The 10,000-nt window shown below is 49.4% G+C and overlaps 1 protein-coding gene across 2 annotated transcripts in view; it reads left to right on the top strand.

Annotated features, from left to right (window-relative positions):
• The window catches only part of LOC135257268 (receptor-type tyrosine-protein phosphatase U), a 159,080-nt gene that overhangs the window by 106,164 nt on the left and 42,916 nt on the right, over window positions 1-10,000 (top strand). For both annotated transcript variants that reach the window (XM_064339870.1, XM_064339959.1), the window contains exons 8-10: window positions 2,891-3,208; window positions 6,193-6,302; window positions 7,510-7,711. In XM_064339870.1, coding sequence (XP_064195940.1) covers window positions 2,891-3,208; window positions 6,193-6,302; window positions 7,510-7,711 — 630 coding nt within the window. The remainder of the gene's footprint in view (window positions 1-2,890; window positions 3,209-6,192; window positions 6,303-7,509; window positions 7,712-10,000) is intronic.

The raw sequence follows: 10,000 nt of genomic DNA, 5'->3' as shown, positions 1-10,000 counted from the left end.
CTGGAGCCTGATTAATGAATGGCTCCCCAGCTCCACTGAAAGCACTCCTCGTAATGAAGACCCTGTTGGGTCTGGAGTGACAGGCTTGAGTGTTCTTCATCACGCTGCGCCCGGCTCCCTCTCCTTCCTCATCGCCACGCACGCTCTCCCCAGCCTCCGATCACAAGCCACTACTGGGTCGGCCAATCACAGGCTGCTCTTTCGCATCTTTCCCGTGCGCTGTTTCTCAGATCGGCTGTTTATCGCGAAGCGGGCGGCACACAAACAGGCGGGAGTGAGAGGGTGTGCTGCTGATTGGGTCAGCGCATCATCTGTCCTATCCCAGAAGCCCCTGCACGCGTCTCCATGGAGAGATAGGAGCGGCGAACGAGAGGGCTTAAAGAGCAGAGAGGGGGACGGAGGGACTGTGGAGAGAGAGAGAGAGAGAGAGAGAGAGAGGGAGAGGGAGAGAGGGAAGAGGAGAGGTAGAAGGGGTGTGTGTGTATGAGAGTGGATGTATGCAGAGAGACGCAGATGAGAGAGTGCGAGGGGCAGAGAATGTGAGTGAGTGGTTTAGGTAGTGGTACGGACGAGGTAGGTTGAGTGCAGTGAGGTAGTGCTCTGTGTTTGGTGCTGTGTGTTATGTCTGTGTTTGTGTGTTTGTTTCATGCTGGTGTGTCTTGATTTCTACCTGTGTTCAGTGCTCTGTGTTTGTGTGCTACCTGTGTTCAGTGCTCTGTGTTTGAGTGCTGTGTGTCGTGCTTGTGTTTGGTGCTAGTGGTGTTCAGCTACTGTGTTGAGTGCTACTTGCAGTGCTGTGTTGTAGGCGGGAAGCACTGGACGATGCAAGAGCTTCGGCGTGGCTGGTAACCGCGTCCTGTGTGGACCGCGTTCGAGGCCTTCTGTTAAAAGACCAAAGCAGCAGAATACATGGTGTGGAAGGCTGTTTGACAGAAGCGCATTGATTGTGTTAATAATGGAGCGTGACGAATGCGTCCGCTGATACAGCTTCTGTCCTTGGGTCACCTCCATCTTATCGCCTCGGTCGCTTCTGAGCCTGGCGGCTTGATCCCTCTCCCCCCCGCGACTAACGTTTCAGAGCGGGGAGGAGAGGAGAGGAGAGAGGAGGACAGGAGAGCGGAGAGGAGAGAGCAGAGGAGAGATTGGAGGAGAGAGGAGAGGAGGGCAGAGAGGAGAGCAGAGGAGAGGAGGAGAGTGGAGGAGAGAGGAGAGCAGAGTGGAAAGGAGAGGGGAGGAGAGAGGAGACAGGACTCCTTGCCTTCAGTTTTTTTATTTTAGCTTTTTTTCTTCTTTTTATTTTCTGAAGAGCAGGACGAAAAAAAAAAGTTTTGGTGACTAGAAATTGCTTTCTGATGGAGGGGGCAGGCTACGGGGGTCGTATAAAAATAAGCGGCCCATCGATGCTAACCCTGCGATAATAATAACAACCAGCGGGATCGAACGCCCTTGGACTGCGGCTGCATATCTGTGGGCGGAAGGGGGGGGGGAGCATTCGGGTGGGGTGATTGGTCGATTTGCTCAGTGACACGGGCAGTGACAAGGGGTAGCGAGCACGCCCATTGCCTGTCTGATTAATTAGCCTAATTGGCATCAGTTTCTCACGCTGAACCAGGGCATTGTCATGGGGAGGGTTTGGGAGTCAGAGTGTCCTCTGTGGCTCCCTGTGGCTGCTCTGCGGCTGCTCTGCGGCTCCCTGTGGCTGCTCTGAGTCCTGGGCGCTCTGCATCCGTGCTGCTCTGGCTCTCGCCTCTGGCTCGTGCTGCTCTGGGCTCCGTGGCTGCTCTGTGGCTGCCTGTGGCTGCTCTGGGCTCCGTGTGCTCTGTGGCTCCATGTGGCTGCTCTGTGGCTGCTCTGTGGCTCCCTGTGGCTGCTCTGTGGCTCTCTGTGGCTGCTCTGTGGCTCCCTGTGGCTGCTCTGTGGCTCCATGTGGCTGCTCTGTGGCTGCTCTGTGGCTCCCTGTGGCTCTCGTGGCTGCTCTGTGGCTCCCTGTGGCTGCTCTGTGGCTGCTCTGTGGCGCTCTGTGGCTGCTCTGCGGCTCCCTGTGGCTGCTCTGTGGCTGCTCTGTAGCTGCTCTGTGGCTCCATGTGGCTGCTCTGTAACTGCTCTGTGGCTCCCTGTGGCTGCTCTGTGGCGCTCTGTGGCTGCTCTGTGGCTCCCTGTGGCTGCTCTGTGGCTGCTCTGTGGCTCCCTGTGGCTCCCTGTGGCTGCTCTGTGGCTGCTCTGTGCCTCCCTGTGGCTGCTCTGTGGCAGCCCTATGTCTGTGTGAACGATGCCCTTCATCTGTCAGTCACACACTGCTGCTGATTCGCATGCAGAGATCTGAGCTGGTCTTTATAGGCGATTCCAACTGCCCCTCTCTCTCCATCCTTCTATCCCTCTCCTCTCTTTTACTCTCTCTCCCTTTCTCTCATCCATCCATCTGTCACTGTCTCCGCTTCCCTCCCTCCCTCCCTCCCTCCTTTTGTCAATCTCTCCCCTTTCTTTCACATATTCCCTCATCTTCTCCTTTTCTCTCACTCCCTCTCTCTCTCTGTCTCTCCCTCCCTCCCTCCCTCTCGCCCTCTCTCTCTCCCTCCCTCACTCTCTCTCTCTCTCTCAGTCTCTCTCTCTCTCCCTCTCTCTATAAAATAAGATGAGTGAGGGTTGGAGGGCTGCAGGTCTATAAAAGTGTCAGTAGTGCTGCAGACTAATGAATGGCATCATAAGCTTTAAGAGCAGCTTGATGGGGCAGCAGAGCTGCTGTTTCTCCTCAGCGCTCTTCTGGTCTCCTGGTTAAATGATAAAATAAAGGTTTGTTTCATCTAAACACTTTCTCCCTCCCTCTCTTTCTCTCCCTCCCTCTCTTTCCCTTCTTCCCCCCCTCCCTCCCCTCCCTCCCTCCCTCACACAGAGCCTATGAGGGCTTTGAGGGGGCTCTCTGCAGTAGAGATCCAGTCTCGGCAGTTGACCCTGCAGTGGGAGACCTTGGCCTACAACCTGACGCGCTGCCACACGTACTCGGTGTCGCTGTGCTACCGCTACTCCACAGCAGGGGGCGGCGGCGGGCACAACGCCACGGTGCGCGAGTGCCTGGCCGTGGAGCACAACGCCTCGCGCTTCACGCTCCGCGACCTCCCGCCGTACCGCTCCGTCCACGTCCGCCTCGCCCTCTCCAACCCCGAGGGCAAGAAGGAGGGCCGAGAGGTCACTTTCCAAACCGAGGAGGACAGTGAGTACCTGCCCTTTCAACTGCCATTTAACCGCAATTCAGCTGCCATTCAACTGCCATTATCCAACTGCCATTATACAACTGCCATTTAACTGCCATTAAACCGCCATTCAACTGCCATTATCCAACTGCCATTATACAACTGCCATTTAACTGCCATTATACCACCAGTCAACTGCTATGTAACCACTGTTCAACAGCCATTTAACAATCATTCAACAGCCAGTATTAGCAGTTAACCAGCATCCATGTTTAATATTCAGGGTTTTAGTTGTCAGTAACTGGGAGGTGTAGCCCTAATGCACAGCCTCCTCTGAGCAGCACAGCCACACTGTGTGGATGGATGGGACTGTTTGGTCTTGGGTACAATGAAAGGATATGGCTTTTGAACCTGTGTTATAACCTTATATATTAGTGGAAGTGTGAAACGTCCTGACTGACCAATCAGCATGCAGGACTGGAACTGTCCATAAGCACTGCAAAATTACACCCAATGGGGGAGTGTGTGTAGCTGTGGTCGTGGAGAATCTGTGCTGCAGTCTCTGTATTTTGGCTCATTTACATTTATGTATTCAGTCTTGGGATCCAGCTGGACTATCGCTGTCTGGGAAACGGGTTTGCTGTGATTCTGAATGTCAAGCCCAGGACAGCAGTGTTGGAATGAAGCTCATTATGTACGGCCAAACTGTTACCCTCCGGTGTGCCGCCTTTCCAAACGAAATGATGTATTTTTAATAAGAGCACGCTGTAGTGTGAGCCCTCTGAGCTGGGGGGGGGGGGGGGGGCGTGGAACTGGCCTCTGCGCTCCTGCCTCCTGCGTCCCTGCGTCTGTCCCGCGCTCCTGCGCTCTGCCTCCTGCGCCTCCTAGGCGACCCTCCAGGCGCCCCAGGCAGTAAAGATGGCCACCGCATCCTAACGAGGCCAGACCAGCGCCAGGCAGGCGCGGCATTGTTTAAAAATGCTTCTGCATGAAAGATGGATGAGTGGCTTCAAGACCCCATCTGTTGCAACAGCAAAGTGGAGCGAAATGTTTTCGTACTTTATTTTGCCTTTCCTGTTTCTTGCTCTGGATGAATGGGTTTTACACACACACTGCCACGCATACACACATGCACACGCACACACAACCACATGCACGCACATGGGCACATACAAGCACACGCACACACATGCACATGCACATGCACACACACACACACACACATTTATGCTTTGTCAACCCGAAGCTGACAGAAACACACAAATCGAATCCATCACTGCCCCCACCCCACCACTACTGCTCCAATAACTGCACACACTCCCACATCAAAGATGCCCCCACCCTCCCATCCTTCAAAACCGCCCTCAAAACCCACCTCTTCAGACTTGCTTTCCCCAGCTAACCCCCCACCCCCTGTGTTGTTTTTACAGTTTTTATTTTTACTTTTATTTTTAATGAACTTTTTGATACAATTTCTTTTATCCTTCAACCTAATAAAGTAATAAAGTTTTTTATTTCTCTTTCTTTTTTCCCCCATGTAAAGCGACTTTGAGTACTTAGAAAAGCGCTATATAAATCTGAGGTATTATTATTATTATTATTATTATTATTATTATACAGCACACATACAGCACACAGAACCACACATACAGCACACAGAACCACACATACAGCACACATACAGCACACAGAACCACACATACAGCACACATAGAGCACACAGCCTCTTCTGTTTTAAGCCTCCGTGTGGAGGACATCACTCTAAGGTCACTTCAAGGTCATGGAGAGAGACGCTGCATTAGAGGGTGACGATCTCTCTGCAGATCTGCACCACGGAGCCAAGACGACATGCCAGTTTAGTTTCCTGAGAGAATAAGAGTTTTTCTTTCCATTTTTCGAACAGCCTGTCTGCTAAGTGCTCTAATCCCACAGAGGAGCAGTTTTAGCATCCAGCCTCCCCCGGACTGACGGCTGCTGTAAACTCCTGCTGCCTCAGGATCAGCTCTCCACATGCTGAATGAGGAGACTTCAAACATTACGCTATTTCAGACTCACAGATGGTTTCTCTTGTTGCCGGTCAGTCAAAGGTGATGAATATGACAGCGTTTGAGTTGGGGAGGCAGTGTCTCCATGGCGACAGATGTCACAGTACTGTAAATCCCCAGTATTAGTGAAGCCTCTGGAACGGGGGCAGTTCCTTATTCTGAAATGTTTGTAAGTTTTATAGCGACATCAGAATTAACCAATTTAAGTAATTTAAATTTGATGTTGTTTGAAATTGCTTCTTGCATTACTGTTGCCTCATTCCATAATAGGGTGCTCTCATTTTGAAGCTATCAACTCTAAATGACGTTAATCCAGACTGAAACCAGAAGTAAACTGCTTGAAACTTCTTTTTGTTTCTTTCTCGCCTTTTCAGACGGCGAGCTGCCTTCATCTTTGGCTTCTTTTGTCAACTGTTAGACTATAGTGACGGTTAGCGATTGTTAGCGATGGTTAGCGATGGTTAACGATGGTTAGTGGTGGTTAACGATGGTTAGCAACGGTTAGCGACTGTTAGCGACGGTTAGCAACGGTTAGCGACGGTTAGCGACTGTTAGTGACTGTTAGCAATGGTTAGCGATGGTTAGCAACTGTTAGCATCTGTTTCATTGTGTTGTGGCTCTTTATATTAAACATTGGATCTTGCCACCGTGTTTGCTCTAGCAGCAGTGCAAAGGCATTCCTTTTTTCTAATTATTATCCATGAAAAGTTACTCACGTTCTCATTCCCCATCTCTCTCATCATACTCTCTCCATTCCTTACCTTCCTTTCCTCTCTTTCTCTCCACCTCTCTGGATAGACTGACATTGGAAATTAGCATTAGCTCCAAATGTTTTAGTACCGTGTCTTAGGTATTGTTTTCCACAGTGTGTGTAAGAGTTAGGGAGTCTTAGGGAGAACTCAGGTGCTGAGGTGGGCTTCTGACACCTGCTCTCTCTCTCTCTGATATTTTACCCACAGTTCCTGGCGGCATCGCCCCAGACTCTCTGACCTTCACCCCATTGGAGGACATGATCTTCCTGAAGTGGGAGGAGCCTGTGGAGCCCAACGGCTTAATCACTCAATATGAGGTGCCTTAACCCCGCCCCCCCCGAAATACCTCTGCTTGCTATCTTTCATCTCATTGGTTATTTTTTCACCCCTCCGGAACCTTCTGTGCAGCGGACTGAAACACTCCAACACACGGGAAAAGATGCTATTTCTCAGAACTTGCACGTGTTGTAAAGTGTGGGGGGGGGGGGGGCATGGGTGGGTGTAAAAGCCCCCCCCCCCCCTTAGCACAGTAACTCAGGAATATGGCACCGTATGGGCTGTGCCCAAATATGAACCACTGCTGAACCTCAGTAGCTGCAGTAGGTAGTCCTGCGTACCTGTATGTATGGTGTATATTCTGTGTTTAGTATATACTTGCTCATATCTGTATGGAACTTACATGTAGCTTATTTCCACCTGGCAGAACCTCCAGAACTGTACCTGAAAAAATGTACAGTAGTTTACTGCTAATCCCTTTTATGAATTTGAAATCCTGAGTCAAATCCCCACTCTTTTTTATGTTTACTAAAGCTGAAGAGATTATGGATTTTAGTATTTCCTATACACACAGTAAATTCTCCCTCTCTCACTCTTTCTCTCTCCCTCTGTAGCTGTCTCTCTTCTTCTCTCTCTATACACACACACACGTGCATACATATGGATGTATGTGTATTTATGTGTGTGACAGTGAATGCAACTCTATCTAATGCTGACAAGCAAATGGATGAAGAAGTGATGCATGTTCATGCTGTACATGGTATAGTGTGGCTAGATGGAGCCAAGCAGATGGCCTAAAACAAGAGGAAACGTGTTCTTAATTATGCTAATACCCAAGAGGAAATATGTTTTTAGTTATGTTAATAACCAAGAGGAAATATGTTTTTAATTATGTTAATAACCCTGAGGAAATATGTTTTTAATTATGTTAATAACCGAGAGGAAATATGTTTTTAATTATGTTAATAACCAAGAAAAAATATGGTATAAATTATGTTAATAACCATGAGGAAATATGTTTTTTATAATTATGTTAATAACCAAGAGGAAATATGTTGTTAATTATGTTAATAACCAATAGGAAATATGCTTTTCATTATGTTAATTAGCAAGAGGAAATGTTTTTATTAATGTTAATAAGCAAGCGTAGTAATGTTTTTATTAATGGTCATAAGCAAGCGTAATTCTGTATTTATTAATGTTAATAAGCAAACCTTAATTACGTTATTAATTTTGATTGACCTGCAGATCAGCTACCAGAGCATCGAGTCCTCCGACCCGGGGATCAATGTTCCGGGTCCGCGGCGGACCGTGTCCAAGCTGCGAAACGAGACGTACCACATGTTCTCCAACCTGCACCCCGGCACCACCTACCTCATCTCCGTCCGCGCCCGCACCGGCAAAGGCTTCGGCCAGACCGCGCTCACCGAGATCACCACCAACATCTCTGGTAAGAGAGCTGCAGCACTGGGCATGCTAAGGGTCTGTCTGGGGTCATCTGAGGTCATCTGGGGTCACCTGCAACCACCTAGGGCCCATCTGGGGTCATCTGGGGTCACCTGCAACCACCTGGGGTCGTCTGGGGTCATCTGGGGTTACCTGAGGTCACCTGGGGTCATCTGGGGTCATCTGGGGTCATCTGGGGTCACCTGCAACCGTCTGGGGTCGTCTGGGGTCACCTGGGGTCGTCTGGGGTTACCTGAGGTCACCTGGGGTCATCTTGGGTCACCTGCAACCGTCTGGGGTCACCTGGGGTCGTCTGGGGTCACCTGGGGTCACCTCGGTTTTTTGGTGTCATTTTAGCATCTATTAACTCACATATTGATCAGTCTGAGGGTATTTTCCCAGGAGTCTTTGCAGCTGGTTGCTTGGGTCCCAGTATATCATATGGGGCTAATACCAGCATAATTACACTGTATCTATAATCTAATACCTGTGCGATTAGACTGTATCTATGATTTGCCTGTGTAATTATATTGAGTTTATGGATCTAATACCTGTGTAATTACAGTCTGTAATACAAATCCAGAGTAATTACACCGTGTCTACGATCTAAAACCTGTGTTATTACTCTGTCTTTAGTATAATACCTGTGTTATTACACTTTGTCATACTGCAATAACTGTGTATTACACTGTATCATACTCTAATACTTGTGTAATTACACTGTGTATATAATAGTATATCTGTGTAATTACACCGTATATAATATAATACCAGAGTAATTACACTGCGTCTATGATCTAAAACCTGTGCGATTACACTTTGCAAATAATTTAATATCTGTGTAATTTGACTGTGTATATGATCTAATGCCAGTGGACTTGCACTGTGCATATAACAGCAGCGTTAGTACACTCTATATAATGCATGTGCAATTTCACTGTGTCTATGATCTAATGGATCTGTGCGATTATGTCTATGGATTCCTGTGCGATTATGCATTACATGTGCAGCACCATGCTGTGCGGTGAAGCGGTGAGACATACGTGACTTTATTCATCCCCAGGGAGAAACTGGTTTTTCAGACGCACCCGATGATAAGCAGGCTCTTCAGGCTGCTGGCCTTATATTTGCGCGATGCGTTGTTTCTGTTCTGGCCGTGACCCTAAACCCTTCTCCCGTCCAGACCTGGCGCCCCGCCTGCTTTGTGTGTAAGCGTCGGCTCTGCCCCCAGTGCAGACAGAGCGCTTCCCTGGGGTACGGGAGGCGCGGCGGGGCGGCTATAATTAACACTGGTACTAGGCCAACTTACTGCTGAATAAGGGCTTTATTTCAATTGATCTGCAACGAGCCGATAGCTCAATCAAGCGCTCGGGGTAAAGGACAGGAGTTAATGAGATGATAAACGGTGTTGACTCCGATTTTAAGGACACACTTAAAGGGGAGGTGCTGGGCATGGAAGAGACGGACAAACAGAAATAAAAAGGGGTGAAGACCGTGACAGAATAGAGCTTTAAACTGCGACATATATAAGTTATTATTATATGTCATTTTTTCACTTATAAAATGTGTGATGTTCACATACCCATCATTGCTCATTATCCTGGCTGGATGCCTACTGTGGGTTAAGTTGCTCATACAGGTTCCGTATCCCAGAATGCATTTGCCCAGCAGCCTGCTGGGTAGCATTGAGTGTTGAACCTCACAAGTGTTGCACGGTGCAGGGCAGCCTGGTGCTGTGGGACGGGGTCTAATTTGAGCAGAGCTGTGCTACACTTGTTCCTTTTAGCAGATGGTCACAATGCCTTTCTGTCAAACGCCACCAAGCATGAATAACCTCCCTGAATGTGCGCATCAGAAGTCTCCGGCTGGCGGCGGCTGGGTTAGCGGTCTGTCACTGGAAAATGGACCTCAGAGAGGGAGGGAGGGAGGGAGGGAGGGGGAGGGAGGGAGGGAGGGGGAGGGAGGGAGGGGGAGGGAGGGGGAGGGAGGGAGGGAGGGGAGGGAGGGAGGAGGGAGAGGAGAGAGAGAGAGAGGGAGAGGGAGAGGAGAGAGGAGAGAGAGAGAGAGAGGGGGAGAGAGAGAGAGAGAGAGAGAGAGAGAGAGAGAGAGAGAGAGGCCTGTGCTGTGTGGCCTCGGCTGCACTGGATGACAGCAGCAGACAGAGACGTCGGCGAGAGTTTTGTTTATCGCCACTGTGTTACAGTGTGTGTATATGTGCGTGTGCGTGTGCGTGTGTGAGTGCGTGTGTGAGTGCGAGTTTGTGTGTATATGTATGTGTGAGTGTGAGTGTGAG

Source organism: Anguilla rostrata, chromosome 1 (assembly GCF_018555375.3).
Source record: "Anguilla rostrata isolate EN2019 chromosome 1, ASM1855537v3, whole genome shotgun sequence".
Taxonomy (NCBI): Eukaryota; Metazoa; Chordata; class Actinopteri; order Anguilliformes; family Anguillidae; genus Anguilla; species Anguilla rostrata.
The sequence above is the reverse complement of the archived record's forward strand: the minus strand, read 5'-3'. Positions and strand labels throughout refer to the sequence as shown.